This window comes from Mus musculus, chromosome 4 (genome assembly GCF_000001635.26).
Source record: "Mus musculus strain C57BL/6J chromosome 4, GRCm38.p6 C57BL/6J".
NCBI classification, from domain to species: Eukaryota; Metazoa; Chordata; class Mammalia; order Rodentia; family Muridae; genus Mus; species Mus musculus.
In genome coordinates, this window is record NC_000070.6 from 14,809,485 (window position 1) to 14,826,680 (window position 17,196).

Consider the following 17,196-nt stretch of genomic DNA (forward strand, 5'->3'; position numbering starts at 1 on the left):
ACAATTTGAATATACACATGTTGATTCAACTCCTTTATCATTTATTCTCTTGGTAAACATCAGATATTATGAGCAAAGCTATCTTGCTCACAATAGTTACACATTCTTTGTTTTACTTTTTACAGGCTATAAATATATGTAAGTAGATAAAATTCTTGGTGAAGACACATTCTAGAATTTTGATATAAATGTTTTTAATCAAGACTAAAGAAAGCTGTGGAAGTTCCATCAGACCAGCAGCAGCAAATTTAATTGGCATACATGGTTCTTAAATTAACACCTACCGTTTTTAGAAGACTTTTCCATTTATCACTAAAATGGTAGAAGTGGGCCATACATTTTATTCATAAATATACTGGCCATTTTAAAATAAAACATAAACAAAAATTAGAAATACATAATTAAGTACATTTGAATCCTTGTCAAAACAACAAAACATTAATGAGTTACTTTAGAGTATCTTTGTTGAAAATGGAATTTTCAATAACTGTTTCATAATGTTTTGTTTTATTACTCCTTAAGACTGATACTATAAGATGAAGATAACATTACTTCAAAATAGGTTCAAAGCATTTATTTTACAACTTTATGTTTTTATAAATTTCAGAATAAAAAAAGAATCAAAAGTTACAAAGCAGAATACACCCTTCAGAATACACTGTATAGCAGGCAGAGTATGTTTTAGTCAGCTGGAATGGTCTCAGAAAGTCCGTGCTCTGCTGAGCAGTCTCTGCCAGCCTGCCAGACTATTACCTGCTTTTAACATCATAAGCCCAGTGTTTACTCATAGACAGTATACATGGGTCAAAAGCCCAGATATTATACACATGATGCTCTACTTAGTTGTAGTTCTAAGTTGGAAAAAAACAGATTGCAACAAAACGTTTCATTTTCATAAATTGTTGTTTTGTTGGTGCTAGAAACTGAACCTTGAGCCTCACATGGCAGGCAAGTGCTCTGCTAGAGCTGTGTCCCCATCCCATGGCACTTTGTTACATAAGAAGAGCAAACAGACTTGTGTGTGGGCACAGCTCTGTTACAAAGAATACTTCTCGAAGTGATTGAAAATCTGAGTAACACGAGTCATTCCGCATAAAATCCTTCTGTACTGATTTTACCACACAGCTCTCTGCTTCTGCCACCTTCAACTCTTGCTATACATAAAATATAATAATCAAACACTTGAGTGAAAACAAGTGATACATTATTTAACAAAATAATGTGTAGCCAGGGTTTTCATTGAATCCTAGAAAGTGAGCACAAGCAGAGGTCTTGTTAGGACAGCTGGAGGGGGGAAGACTTAACAAGCGAGTGTGGCCATGGCCCTCCCTTTCTGCATTACTTCAGCATCACCTTGCACAGGTGAGCAGTGAGAGGCCACTGGATGCCTCTCAGTAGGAAAGGCTCCAGAGAAAGCAAAGCAGCTGAGTAGTGTTGGGGCAAGGATACAAATTCTCAGTTGAAGAGAAACAAGGTTCAACCCTGACTCCAGCCTCTGCTGGAGAAACCAGCAATGCAGGAGTTACAGACTTAGGAAGCTACACATACATAAAAGGGAGATCTCCAGTTTGTTAGAAAGATTCAAAACTGACACAATTAACACCTGTTTACCACTGATTTCATTCATTTCTTTATGCTGATTCTCATAAGTATTCAAAAATTCTTAACTGCTGTAGTAGTTTCCTCTTAGCAGCAGAGATGTGCTGATAAAAGCGGCGCACTCCTGACCCTAGTAACACCAAGGTCACTGGGATCACCAGCACTTTATAAGGCTGATAAAGCTGCTGTCACGACAATATGTTCCTATGATGACAGACACCGAGTCGCCACACTTTTAAGAAAAATTAAATTGAAATCTTCATTTTTGGAACATAAAGCTGGGGGCCAAAATCTAAAACAAAATTTATTCCAAGCCAGAATGAGCAGGACACCTAAAAAATAATTAGCGGGAAGAGTAACACCTTGGTGTGTGATGACGACGTCCTCCACAATAGACTTTAAGTTCTACAACTGCCACTGAGAGAGCACTGGTTAAAGTTAATCCAACGTGTTTCTTAAAGCTGTTAGGAAGCTTATTCATAAAACTCGTGTAAGGTAGCTGTGTTCTTCAGTAGCATTTACAACAATCTAGCACTTGGTAGATTGGCACACTCTATAAAGCAGTGTAACATTTTGTAAACTAGCTGCAATTTTCAGTAGCTGAGTTCACCAACCGTGTAACAGAATTATAATGTTCTCCTAAGCCATACGCGTGCCTCATGTATCTGAAATGAAAAGAATGAAATTGCATTTTAATGAGTTACTTACTATAATAAATATATGTAGTATACACACATTTATAATTATGCACTCTGAATGTACCAGTCCATGGAGATATCTCTAATGAACTATTATGATTATAGTCATTAAGAGGCAACATTATGTGACAAGTTTTAGAAGTGAGCAAGTAGTCCGGTCACTAGAAGCGCAAAGGTTAAGATGCTGAGGGCTCAATGAGCTCAAAGTTTCACTAAAGTTTAATCATAAATGGTAAGAATAGCTAATAAACACGCACACACAAACACACACACGTGCACAAAAGAGAAAAACTAGAGAAATTATTCCTCCAAGCTGAATATGAAAGGCCAATTCTCAATCACGCAAATACATTCACAGCATGAAGGGTGGTAGTTAAAACTTAGTGCTGTTAATGTCAAGTGGGGCAACACACAAAACTAGTCCTAAAATTTCACAATCTTTTGAAGAACATTATTCTTAACTCAAACAAAAAAGTGGCTCAATACTCTAAACAACTATGTAAATCACACATGCAGATGCTTTCTAGTTCTATGACTGCCTTTAACATAAACAGAATTTATTCAGCTAATTACAGCATTTTGACTCGTCAGTATATACAACCTAATATCTTTTCACATGCCTTTTTGTTTGAAATATGAAAAAATAACAGTAAAGTTTCCTAGGTACTTACACTAGTACTAATGGATTCCTCGGATACTCTTCACCGACTATAATAGGAGGAGCATCTGCCTGTAGTATCTCGATTGGTGTTTGTAAGATGTGAGACAAAGCTCTTAGCTACAGAGGGAAAATAAATTAGCAAGAAAAAAAATGTAAATCTTATTCAAAACACCAACTAATGAAGTACATACACAGAACACGGCACCCAGTTAGAGCAGAGAGTGCTCTGTTCGTATGAGCACCAGGAGCTGAGGTAAACGGACACTTAGTTTTTGGTGAATTGCTGAAAGGATAAAATAAGTAACTACATCAAAGGCAAGAGTTGTCTTGAACACACAATAGCAGTGTAAAAAATACCAAAGTCAAGCTTGGTGAAGTGGGTGACAAGTCGACTGCTTATTACATTCTCTGAAGTTGAAAACATTCCATTTCTCATAATGCCACAGTTTTTCTAAGTACCCGTGGCTAAGCATCACACCAAATTGTTAACAGCCAAAGGACAGGGAATAAGGTCTGGTAAATCGTGAGGTTTACGTTGAAAAACTTCTCAGATGACGCTGATGCAGTCAGTATGGCGAATCGAGAACCATGGCTCTGTAACTTTCAGCAAGAACAAGTATATGTATGTGAACTGTTCTGCCCTGTGCTAGGATCTCCATCTGGTGAGCAAGCTATAGTACTTTAATTTTATAACATGGAGTAAGAACTTAGGTTCCAGCCTGATGAATAGCAGCTAGGAATTAAAGTGATGCTACCAACCACTGACATACGATGGCCAAGCACTACAATCATGTGCACAGTTTATGTGGATTATTTCATCCAGTCTTCATAACTGTATGGAACAAATGTTGGTGAGCTGAGGGGTTTTTGTCACTGTTGGGGACGGTGGCTTGTTTGTTTATTAATTTTCCTTTGACATGACCGCAGAGTTAGGAATATCTGTAGAGCAGGCTGGCCTCCACTTTGGAGTCCTCCTGCTTCTGATTCGCAAGTACTAACTAGTGTTCCTGTGAGGAGCAGCATCCTCACTTTACCGCTCCTTTTAACCCTGGAACCTGGGGCAGAGGATGTTAAAAAACTTCTGTGGGTCAAAAGAAAATCACGGAGCTATGTTGAACTGAGGGGGCTGAGCCTAGAACCTGAGTTCCTAACCAAATGCATCACCACCAGCCTTCCAGCATCCTAATGTATGTGCCTGCGCCAATTACAACACTTATGCCACAAGCATAGACAGACCCTTTAAAAATTACTTCAAGACTATGGACTGGATTCTATGCTCCATGAAAAAGATAAAATAAAATCACATATTCAATTTTGAAAAATGTTCCTCTGAAACATTTTTTAAATCTTTTTAAGACTAGTACAGAGGCCTGGCATGGTGTCGTACTCCTTTAATCCCAGCACTTGGGAGGCAGAGCCAGGCGGGTTTCTAAGTTCGAGGCCAGCCTGGTCTGCAAAGTGAGTTCCAGAACACCGGGTCTACACAGAGAAACCCTGTCTCGAAAAACAAAAACAAAAAAAACAAAACAAAACTAGTACAGAATAACGCGCAGAGCAATATCAATGTCTTCAAAAGCCAAAAAATAGGGCCAGAGAGATGTAATAGCAGGCTAAGGCCCTTGCCACCAACCTGGCTAGTTGAATCCATATGGTAGAAATAACATCAGCTCCTGAAAGCTATCCCCTGATATAATCCCACAAGTGCATTATGGCTCTCATGTGACCACACACCCAAGAGCACATGCACACACACTGAGTAAGATAGTCTTTTAGCTTTGGATTTGATCAAAAATATACATTTATCTAAGTGTGAAAACAACTTGTACTTTACAGAAATTCATAAGCAATGAATGAGTAAATGATGTTTTTTTAAAGTGTCTCAAATTCTCAATTTAACAGAATAAAGCATCCAAAACAATCAGATGTTACTCGATGAACCTTTACATTAAGGGTACTTCAAGTCTCTTTATCCGGCATACTAGACATTTGCTGTGTCTGAATCAGGAGAAAAACAATGGGGATGGTTCCCTCTGGTGGAGAGGTCCTACTACAGCACTGTATTAAGGAGCATTTACATCTCCTATCCAAACAGTGCAAAGGGTCTTTCTTTCAGAAGCACAGACCACTAAAGACAACTAATCACCTACAGAATAGTAACCATGCTAGAGGCATTCGTCTGGCATCTTAGTTCACAGACTCATTCACATACTACAAGGGGTCTTACTCAATCGTCTGAGAACTAGGACATGAAGTTGGAGAATCATCCAAGGCACAGAGGAAAAGTCAGAACATGAGCCTAGGATTTGCCATTTCATCCTTTCTCTAACACCTCAGACACCAGGCTTAAATATTAAATAGATGTTTTGATGTAATTAAACATGGTTAACAGTAAATTTTAAAAATTAATGCTCAAAGAAATAATGTTTAAGTTTCTATTGTTTTCTTATACAAAAATGTCAATACATTGATTTATTGACTTCACGCAATCCACTATCCAGGAAGAATTCAATAGATAATTGTAGCAAATGTGTTACAGTAAGTTTTATATAAAACTCAATTTTTATTTTGCATAGCCTAGCGTGGTGTTAACTACGCCTCTGGCCTCAGTCTCCCTAGTGATGGGATTACAGGCACAGAATAGGTCCTACCCTGGCTCATTTCTATTTCTGATATACAGAAGTTACTTCTGCAACACCGAACTCTTAGATTAAAATTTGCCTTCGGGGAATAAAATCAACACATTTTTTATTTTTTAAGACATGATCTCCCTGTGTAGCTCAGGCCAGCATTAAGATGGCTTCTCACCAGCTTGGATTATAGGTGTGCACCACCACACCAAGTAAGTCTTCATTTGACTGTCTTCATTTTTTTTTTTTAAATACAGAAAAATCAAGCAGACTAGCATCTCAAATAACAACAGAGATGCAGCACTAGCGTCTGTTAAGTCATAAATCCAATGCTGGGCTATTTAAGATGAAACCATACTTCACTTACTTAAGGGGACAAGGTTCAATGACAGATACAAGAATATACAGCTCTCTGTCAGGAGAAAATGGCGAACAGAGAAAGAAAAAAGAACTGGGCTTAGCTGGAAAACATGTAAGAACTACAAGTGGGATTCAGAAATAATTTAATCCACAGTCACGGTGATCCAGCTTACCTCGAGCTGACCGCCCCATGCCGCTGTGTTCACAATATCGTCACAGTACTTCCCAAACTCTTCTGTAGGAAACAGATCAGAATAACTTGAAATCACGTCACACAATCTCTTTTGTAGCTCCCACCATCCCTGATGAAGACCATATCCCTTCTGTACCACCTCCCTTTAGAATTACACTAAATACACCCACCCCACCTTTCCACCATCTTTCTATGGAACAGCAAAGCATTTCTGCCCCTGGCCTTCCACCTGAGACTCAGAGACGTCTGTAATTAACTGCTCCCATCATCATCTAAAGCAACGATTCCCAAGTGTCAAATATTCACTCTCTCCTGACAAGTGTTCTAAAGCCAAAGCTGCATGCAAAATGCCACACAAGGTTAAAATATGCAGCCCCTCTATATTTAGGCTTACTGCAAGAGCCTATAAAGAGTCAACGTACAAATGAGCTTAGTCTTCCCAGGGCAGCAGCAAACAGTTTCTGTGCTTATCGTTTTACATATCTTTACATGACCTGTATAAATGTCAGTTTTAGCCAAGGGAAAGATTTTACTGACTGGGCCCTGACAAGTAAAAGGCCTAATCTCTGAATGTGTAATAGGCATATTACTGTGCATATTAACTGTTAAATGTAGCCTATTAACACGGGTACAGAAACTTAGGATACCCAAGATATAAGATACAATTTGCTAAACGCATGAAACTCAAGAAGAACAAAGACCAAAGTGTGGACACTTTGCCCCTTCTTAAAATTGGGAACAAAACACCCATGGAAGGAGTTACAGAGACAAAGTTTGGAGCTGTGACGAAAGGATGGACCATCTAGAGCCTGCCATATCCAGGGTTCCATCCCATAATCAGCTTCCAAACACTGACACCATTGCATATACTAGCAAGATTTTGCTGAAAAGACCCAGATATAGCTGTCTCTTGTGAGACTATGCTGGGGCCTAGCAAACACAGAAGTGGATGCTCACAGTCAGCTATTGGATGGATCACAGGGCCCCCAATGGAGGAGCTAGAGAAAGTACCCAAGGAGCTAAAGGGATCTGCAACCCTATAGGTGGAACAACATTATGAACTAACCAGTACCCTGGAGCTCGTGTCTCTAGCTGCATATGTATCAAAAGATGGCCTAGTCGGCCATCAGTGGAAAGAGAGGCACATTGGACACACAAACTTTATATGCCCCAGTACGGGGAACGCCAGGGCCAAAAAGTGGGAGTGGGTGGGTAGGGGAGTGGGTGGGAGGGTATGGGGGACTTTTGGGATAGCATTGGAAATGTAAATGAGGAAAATACCTAATAAAATGTATTAAAAAAAAAAAAAAAAAAAAAACACGGGCTACACAGAGATGGTGCAATGGCTCCGTGGCATTTGCTGCTTTCAGAGAATCTGGAAAGGAGTTAAATTCCCAGCACCCACAGAAAAGCTCACTTCTGTTTGTAACCCTCTTCTGGTCCCAGAGGACTAAGACATGGTACATACACATAGATGCAGGCAAAACCATAGACATAAAATAAAAATAAAATGGGGTCAAACATCTTTTCTGACCAAGGAAGCGAAGAAAAGCTAAAACTAAAAGACAACATACATCACGTGTTAATCTCTTTCGCTATTAAGTCTTCATTGTTCAAAACAGTCCCTACAATACTTAGCACACCATGGCCTTCAATAAAAGTTAGCTGAATGAATGAACTAAATCCTTTGTCTGTTTCTTTGACGCATCATGAATTAAATATTCTACCACTAGCAGAGTGAGCTAGACACGCTTAAGAATTCTGATACATGAAGTCACACTTGAGATCTATCCAGATACCTAAGGCTCACTCACCACAACTGACCAACTCAACACCAGTGCTCATTCTGTCCACCCTGTGCTATGTTCTACCTTCTTCCATGGAGGGCAGACACCATTTAAGGGAGTCAGCCTACACCATCCCTTCTCCAAGCCACCTGGCTATGTGACCCTCTCCCAGTGGCCACTCCCTTACCTGTGATCTTCCCTCCATTTCATTTCTCTCAACAGCATAGAACATCATAAAAACTGTACCTTAATCATCAATTTAACAAACAGGGAATATTGTTCATTGATTTATGAAATCAAAATTTATATAACTATTAACCTTCCTAGCCATACTTTATCAAAAGTAACATTACACTTCACTGAGTATGAGTAAGTTAGATTTCATAATCATATTCTGCTCATGGTCTTGATAGCATACACATGCATACTTACAAAGCCTGATCAAACATCACCTCCCTTTAACTCTGTTAAATATAAATTAACACACATCTTTCAACAATGACTAACCCTACGTGTTTTAGTGAATAACCTCTTATTTTCTTTGTGACTTACATACATTTATTAATATATTTTAACTACAAAACTGTTAAGTACTTACAAGATAAACTAAAATACATCTACATCTATTCAAATTATAAAAAATAAACCTGCCAAAATGTTAATGATCTTTTGTCTTCATTAAGAAAGGTCTTCCTTGCTACACTCAGGAAGCATTTTAATTGAAAACCAGAAACACTAACAAAATGTGGTGAAGAAAGCTAACTACCTGGCGTGTACATATCTCCTGTGCTGGGGTTTGTTAGAAACGGCAGGAAGTCGTCTGAATGGGTTTGCATGTACTCAGCAGTCTGCCTCCTCAGGGAAGCCACAGTCAGCGCACAGTCTTGTTCTCTCAGCTGATCCTCAAGTGCTCCATACATACAGTGACCATCAGATGGAATCTGTTTAATTTCCAATTCTCTGGCTGCCAATATTTGAGCAAGTTTTTCACTCTCAAGATGTCTGGCTCCAGATAAGTTCTCAATTTCAGCCTCTGCTATCCTTTCTTCCCGCTCCTTTTCCAATGCAGCCTTCTTTTCCTAGGACAAGAATATAGGAAAGTCAATGATTTTAGGATTAATTCACATTCGATAAGAATGGAGACATTAGTCTGACTTTTTTGCCATCTTGATCATCTCACCATTTGTACAACTCTAACTACAACCCATAGAGGACAATGATCTCATTCATCTGACTGCTATGTTCCCAGCACCTCGCTCTGTACTAACACATAAAGAAGCCTTTCGTATAACCAGGTGTGGTGGCCTAGGTCTCTAAGTGTACCTGGGAAGCAGATACAGGATCTGCAGGCCTAAGGACAGCTTGGGTTGCAGTGTTCTAGTCCAGCCTGGCCTGCAATGTGAGAACTTGTTTCACAGAAGAAAAAGGAGCGGCTAGGAAGGGGCAAGGGATATCTTCTTAGAAAATCTGCTAATTTGTTTGCTTATTTGAAGCAGTGCCTTGCTATGGTAGCTGAGACTAGCCAATACTCTCCAACCTCCTACCTCAGACTTCCAAGTGCTGGGATTAATGGCATTTGCAACCACACCTGTCCTTGTAAGAACTAGTTAAAAACATGAACAACATGACTAGCTGATTACCAAGTTCTGTCTTATAAGATTCAGTGGTCCAGTCCCTACACTTACTTGTGCAATGCCTTTAAATCCAGGACTTGGGAGGCAGAGAGGTGAATCTTTGTGAGTACAAGATGAGCCCGGTCTACAAAGTGAATTCTTGGACAGCCAGGGATATCTACAGGATAAGATCCTATCTCAAAAAAAATAAGGTTGTATCACTCCACTACAGTGAATTTACTATGTTAAAACAACCAGAAAGATACTGATAGATACTATTTTTAATCTATTTTTTAAAGGTGGATACAACATCTATAAATACTTAATAGATTTTTAAAAACTTGCTGACAAGCAATTCAAATATTAGTTATTCTAGAATCTCTCTAAACACCATGATCCCCTCTGACTCTCTAGAGCTAAGTAAAAACCCTCCCAGATTTTCTTCCAATGGTAAGAAACACAGAAAATGCGACAGTCTTTGTAGCAAAATAACATTATTTTCTCCCCCCTCCATCCCCACCCCAGACAGGGTTTCTCTGTGTAGCCCTGGCTGTCCTGAAACTCACTCTGTAGACCAGGCTGACCTCAAACTCAGAAATCTGCCTGCCTCTGCCTCCCGAGTGCTGGGACTAAAGGCGTGCGCCACCATGCCTGGCATAACATTATTTTCTATATGGTATAATATGCTTTCTTACTTAAATAAGAAAATTCAAATACTTGAGATTCCTCCATGGCTGTATATCCAGGCATGGTTAGGGTTCAGTGAAATCAACAAGAGATGTATTAATGGTCCAACAAAACATAAAGCAGCTTTAGTCACAGAAAAGTGGCATGCTTTACTTCATCCACAACTGTGGATCTGGGTATAAAATCTTCAAACACAAGATGGCACTATAACTCTATCAAAGCCTAAAAACAGTTTGGGGGGGGGCGGGGGCAGGGAGAGTAAGCACCTTAGAAATCATCTAATCCGATACCCCTCATTTTCCTCTTCTGAGGAAAGAACACGCAGAAAGATTTCCAAAGGCCATACAGCTGGTTAGAGCAGAGAGGGGACTGGGGACAACACAAAGAGCTCCCTTTTGCAGGCACCTGAATCAGAATCAAGGGTGGAGCAGATGGCAGCTGGGGTTAACGTCATAGTTGTTTTACTCTCAGAATGGCACGTCACACTATCATCCAAGCCCTGTAAGAATACTAACTTCTATCATTATCTTATTTTATGTAATGTTCTGCTTCAGAATTAAAACGCAACTGAGTCTGCCTGCAGTAAATCGGTTGTAAAATCCACTGGATCCTTGTCTCTGGAGTTTCTTCCCTACATTAGACACTTCTCTAAAGGATAGTATCAGAGTCAGAACAGCAGTCGGGTCTACAAGAACAGGTGAAGGGCGGCAGCATGGAGCTTGTATACACACTGCTAGCAAGACTAGTCATGTTGACTTGAGCACTAGTCCAGGATTGTGCTAAATTCTCGCTCTCGTTGAGATAACCGTCTCATCTTCCTTGTTTACAAAGTAAAAAAACTATGTCCCATTCTACATCTCAAATTCTTTGTTTTGGAAATCAATTATTTTATTTCTACCTTAGTTTTGTTTTGTTTTCCCAAAACACAAAGAGCTTCCAAGTTCTCTTCTTCCCTCCAATTGTCTGGGTGGGTTTGGTTTGGTTTGGTTTTGGGGAAGGAGTGGCTTGCAGCAGATGGTTTTCTCCTCCACCATGTGGATGCCAGGGACTGAACTCAGGCTATGTAGCAAAGCAATGTTATCCACTGAGCCATGTTCTTAGGCACAAATTCCTGAGTTATGCTCGCATGGTTCTCCAGTTTAAAAATAAGACCCATAAGAGTCTTATGATAAGTCACCATAAATATGCCATCTTTTCCTCCAGAATTGTCTCACTACCAATAACAACTACCTGTGGTTAACTGGCTTTTTAATCTCTAGTGCTTTAGCAAAAAGAACAGTTCTAAATAATTTAATGCCCAATTTGCCTATCTTAGATCCAGGTTCCAATTCTGGTAAGTATTATGAACACTTAGTGTTCTCTACTCCAAAAGCCCACTAGATTAACAAAGTAATCTGGGAATTATTTTCTCTGCCAAGTGATAAGCAGTCAACTATAAATCATACTAATTTCTCAGGGTTTAGTTGGAAAATGTATTAAATTCAGATAGGAAAGAAGTAACACATTTTTTATAAAAGACAGGTCTAGGTACACAGTAGCTTAGTTTTTAGAATTAAATAGGCTACCATTAGATGCTGTAATTAATAAGTATCAATAAATTTTTAAAATTATACCCCTGGCACAGAAACACCTGCTGATGTATAGAAGCAAGGTGACAGCTGCGGGACCATGACAAAAGAATGGCTATCATAGGTAGCCCTTCAAGACAGCAAGCACACTAAATGGTTCTTTGAAATCACAATGGCAATATTAGTCAAGAGTAAAATTCATACAATATAATAAATATTTGATTATTTGCAACTTAGCTGTCATATAAAAGGAGACTGTCTTAGGCCTTTGTAAAGGGAATATGATACTTAGCATGGTAAATATAAGTATTTGTTGACACTTCAGTTCTCCAGGCCTTGTATTTATGGTTCTGGACAGATTATTACTTAATACCCATGATAGTCCTCATAGATATTATTTTTCCTCACCTATTATTAAAACTGAATGGTAAGTCATGAGAGTACATGAAATTCAAACCATGCCTGGGGCTGGGGAGCAGCCTAAGGCCCTGTCTGACCCACTCTGTCAGACACTGACCTTCCATGCACTACTATGTACCAAAAACTCTGAACTATGCACTTAGAGCTTAGAAACCATGAACAATTAGTAAAATAGCATTCAGAACCAAAATGCTGAATTTTAAACTTCCTTTTCTAAGGTGGAAAGACTTACCGCCTCCTGCCAATTTCAGTATGCTAAGATCATTAACACATTAATTCCAATTAATCTAATGCTCTATCTGATTCCACATTCATTTTTGCTACATTATTTCTCCAGGGTACAATATCTTGACAAAACATTTATCTTTCCTTCAAATTATAACACATCCTTATCAAGTTCCCTTCTCTGCATTTTTAATGTTAACTATTTATATATATATATATGTGTGTGTGTGTATATATCTATGTGTGTGTATATACATATGTGTGTAGATATATTATATTTTATATAACATTATATAAATACCAACATAATTTTCTGAGAGCTCTGGGTCTCTGTGTGTTTTCTTGTACTTCTAAGTTCAAGTCTTCACTTCTCCCTGACACTCATTTATAAACAGGGTTTTGCATCAGTCTTATGATCCCACTCTTTGAAATTTTTAAATTAAGTCTACAATAAAACATTTGTTGAAGAAAAAACAGTCCTTAGCCTCCCTGATTTCTATAAGAATTGCAAACTAGATATCTTGCTTTTTATTTCTTATACCTATTAATTTCAATAAAGGCCAGGAAATAAAATCCTCTTCACAAGATTACTGTTGGGACTACATGAGATTTCAATGTAAGTAGCTTAGACTATTATCTGACATATGGTAAGAACAAGCCCCCTGACAAGGAACTCCAGTTTTTTCCTATTCATTTCTTATATAATACCTTCGAAAATATTAGCACACAACAGCACTAGCTTATATACATGGTGATATGATTTTCATACCCGTCTCTTTTGTGCTTTTGAAATCCGAGGTGGTTGATTCTCAAGTACCAAGTTTGAAATGTTAACAGCAACAGAATCTATCTGAAAGAACAAAAACATTAATAAAAAGAAAAAAAAAAGAGAAGGAATAAAAAAAAATCAACAAAAAATGTTTTAATTTATTGAAAGTGTTAGGCTACTAAATTGTTACTGAAAAGTTATGTATCCAATCCTTTTCTCCCCGTTTGAGCAGTAACATTAGACATAGGCTTAAATAGCATCCTTTGCCATCTTTCTCTCCTTCCATGAATCTGTAAAATCACAGCTCTCCCAACACTAGGCTCATCTCTGCACGCCTTCTGTCCTTCCTGAACCTACTCTATTACTCTAAATACCTTCCTTTCATGCAAGGACAGCCTTCCCGTCCGAGAATGCTCCCATATAAAATCCCTTGTGCTCATTACTACCTTCATATCCTACAGCTGACAAGTCACGACCCCATGCTAATTAGGCAAAACTTAATGAGCACTAACTAATTCTTCAGGTTAGAACAACTGAGCAATTTCTATCTTTGCCTAGCTACAAATTGGTAACATCAGTAATAATTACAAAGACAGTTATTATTGCTATTTAGTTACCATTAGTATAACTGAAAGTCAAGCTAGTTTTTAGTATGGTAAATATATAAAACAACCCAAAAGAGACACAGAAGTCTCCAAAGACTATATCCCAGGTGATAAACTATTAAAACTTCTGAGACTTCATCAACTCTATGAATCTTATTTTTCTTTTTTTTTTCTTCCAATTCTGATAAAACTATCAGCCATATTAACAAAGAACAGAAGAATTTGGGGAGAGGCCAATAAGTTTAATTAATGACAAAGAGAACAGTTTCAACCTGTAGAATTTGCATCATTGCAGGTGACAAAGAACTGTGAACCAAACTTTTCTTTGTCTTTGGAAATCTATGAAGGAAATCTTGACATTGAAGGCCTAAAAGAACACCTAGCTACTAGAAAACACAGGAAGGCAACTAGAAACACAAAATTAGCACAATGCTAACAGCACATGTCTAAACACAACAGCACACCTTGTTGTGTATGTGTGTGTATCTGCGTGTGTATGGGTGGGGGGGGAGGGGGGGAGAGAATATGTGCACATGTGCATACATGCCATAAGAGCACATGGAGGCATAGAAGTCAGGATAACTTGTTTGAGGCAGTTTTCTCTTTCTTCCATTTAGTTCCCTGGGTTCCAGGGATAGAACTCAGGTGATCAGGTTAAAAATCAAGCACCTTACCTAGTGAGCCACACTGGCAGCCACGATAAAAGTTTTCTTGTCACTTTCTTTTCTGCTGCTACTGTTGGGTTTTGAGATAGGGTCTTACTATGAAGCTCAGGCTGGCCTCAAACTCACAACCTCCATGAGTACCTCCTGCGTGCTGGGACTACAAGCATGTATCACCATGCTAGGCTAGAGAGAAAAGTATTTTAACAGTAAGAAAGGCCAGGAACATGGTGACTAAGAAAGGAAACCGAAGACTTTGACACTATACTTGGTACTCTGTGTAAATGGATACACAGAAACTGTTCCTTTGTCAACAGAACAAAAATGAATCCAAACTTACAGAAGACGAGAAGACGAGATCTTGCACAAAACTAAGAAAATTCCTATCTGGGCTGGAGAGATGGCTCAGCAGTTAAGAGCACTGGCTGCTCTTCCAGAGGTCCTGAGTTCAATTCCCAGCAACCACATGGTGGCTCACATCTGTAATGGGATCTGATGCCCTCTTCTAGTGTGTCTGAAGAGAACAAGGGTGTACTCATATACATAAATCTTAAAAAAAAAAAAAAAGGAAGTTCCTATCAACAGTTAACTGAGGTAACTGAGGTTGTAGACTATATGACCCTTCATAGCCAAAAACCAGGCAACAAATTACTAAATTATATCAGGGTATAACTATGAGTTTGGTTTTGAATTCTAGTGTTTGTCACCTCAAGAACTATTATGACTTCGGGACAAAATTCTTAATCTCTTTAAGCTGGTTTCCTACTGGACTCGTGTGATTATCTACATTACTTCATGGCTATTACCTTACAGTGTTACTGACAACTATATCCTTTGAACAAAGTAGCTGGTATACACATTAGGCAGAATGGTAAACACCAAGCAGATGCATGGAGCCGGGCATGGTGGCGCACACCTTTGATCCCAGCACTCGGGAGGCAGAGGCCGGCGGATTTCTGGTCTACAGAGTGAGTTTCAGGACAGCTTTCTCTACTTAACTATAATTTCATATTTATTGTCCCATGTGGAGAAATTTATTCTAGGGTTGATTAAGAAGCTTTGCCGAGGTTACAATCTCATTCATCAGGAGTTCCTGACGAGCAGTCTCGGCTGCCAACTTTCACTCAAGGCAAACCTTATCTGGCAATAACTTATACTTTACATGGTTATTAGGTTAAGGAAGTAGGCACTTTTTTGCTGTTCTTCCATTTAAAAAAAGAAAATCTGCCCATAAACCTGGTCACAAAAATACTAAAGAAATGTACAGCTAGGTGTGGTGGTGCATGCCTGTAATCCCAGCACTTGTGAAGTCACACCAGTAGGATCTGAAGTTAAAGTTCAAGGTTTAGCCTCTGCTCCAAATCCACATGGGTGACAGCCTAGACTACAAGGCACTCTGTCTAAAAAAACTAATGTCGAGGAAATGTGATGTGTGACTGTATGACTCGATTTCAGAATTTTGAGACCGTATTCAATAAGCAGTTCAACACACTCAGACAGCTGTTTGCTCGGGCTCAGAGACAAGCTTCGCTCCCCATACCTTACTGTCCTTGAAAGTCAATTGCTTCAATTGCTCCAGTTCTTCCCTGTGTTTTTGCTCCATTTCTCTTTCCAATTTAGCAACATCTTCCGTGAGCTGCTTCCTCCTCTTTTTGTCGTTTTTGGGAACAGCGTTCTTCATTCCCTGAATTTTGGCTAAAAAAAGTCATCAAAACAGCCGTGTCAGAGCCCCCGGACCAAAAAGCGAAAAGCAGTTAAGAGGGTGGGAAGAGGTACAATTATAGAATGTAAAGTAATTATAGAAGCAATTAATCATGACACAACAATCAGCTACGGAGAAAGGTCCGGATGAGGCTTGCGACCCAACGTAAACACAATCTCGAATTTGTTTGGTTTGACAGGGCAAAACCAAGGTTAAAAAACTATACTAAGGTAAAACTTCTGCCTTTTAAATATCTTTCTCTGTGACCGACAAGCCAAGGAGAAGCAATTCAGACCACACCACTAAGGCCAGGCGTCGGGATCGGGGGCAGGAATGGGAAGGGAGGAAGAGGAGGTCCAAGACTTTGGTCTCCAGGCACATCACTCAGCAGCAGCACGTGCACCGGACCCGCTAGGGGTCCACGGCAGGTCGCACACGGGGACATCTCCGGGGACTGCAAATAAGGGGGTCGAGGGAATGGGGAAAGCTGGAGAAGACTGATCAAAAGTTATCTGAGGGAAAGCCTAGACGGATCCAGGACGTGTGCCCGTCCAGGTACCAGAGGACACACTCCACGCTCCCAGCCTTGGGTGTGGACGCCTCTTACATTCCCAGCCCCTTTCCCGTCACCTTGCAGCTCCTTCTTCTCCTTCCGATGCCTTCTCACCAGCTGCTCCTCATCATCGAGCTCTTCAGCCACGACCTCCTCCATGACGACCAGGCGGCCCGGCACCCGCGCTGAAGGAGATCCGCACCTCAGGAGGGCCAGCACCTCCCACTCCTCAACCCTCACCCGGGGCGCCATTGGCCGCCGGGAAGGCCCAGCCCCGCCTCAAGGCGGCTCCGGATCCAGGTCTAACCACTGAAACCGGGAGACGCCGACATGGGCTAGGGCGCCTGCGCGCTCGGACCGCTCTGGGCGGCGCGCCGGAAGCTGGGATTGTGCGATTAAGGACGCGCCCGGCGCTGGAGCAACCGCAGCACAAAGCTACGCGCCAGGCGATTGGCCCTGACGGGGCG

At 40.0% G+C, this 17,196-nt stretch overlaps 1 protein-coding gene across 1 annotated transcript; it reads right to left on the reverse strand.

The window, feature by feature from the left end:
- Positions 1 to 20: 20 nt before the first annotated feature.
- On the reverse strand, positions 21 to 16,929 carry Otud6b (OTU domain containing 6B). Its single transcript, NM_152812.4, has 7 exons — positions 16,807 to 16,929; positions 16,015 to 16,169; positions 13,208 to 13,288; positions 8,692 to 9,004; positions 6,119 to 6,180; positions 2,969 to 3,075; positions 21 to 2,264 (listed from the first exon to the last, which is right to left on the reverse strand). The coding sequence occupies exons 1-7, from the start codon at positions 16,886 to 16,888 to the stop codon at positions 2,180 to 2,182; spliced, it is 885 nt and encodes a 294-aa protein (NP_690025.3). The 5' UTR covers positions 16,889 to 16,929; the 3' UTR covers positions 21 to 2,179.
- Between the last annotated feature and the right edge of the window lie 267 nt (positions 16,930 to 17,196).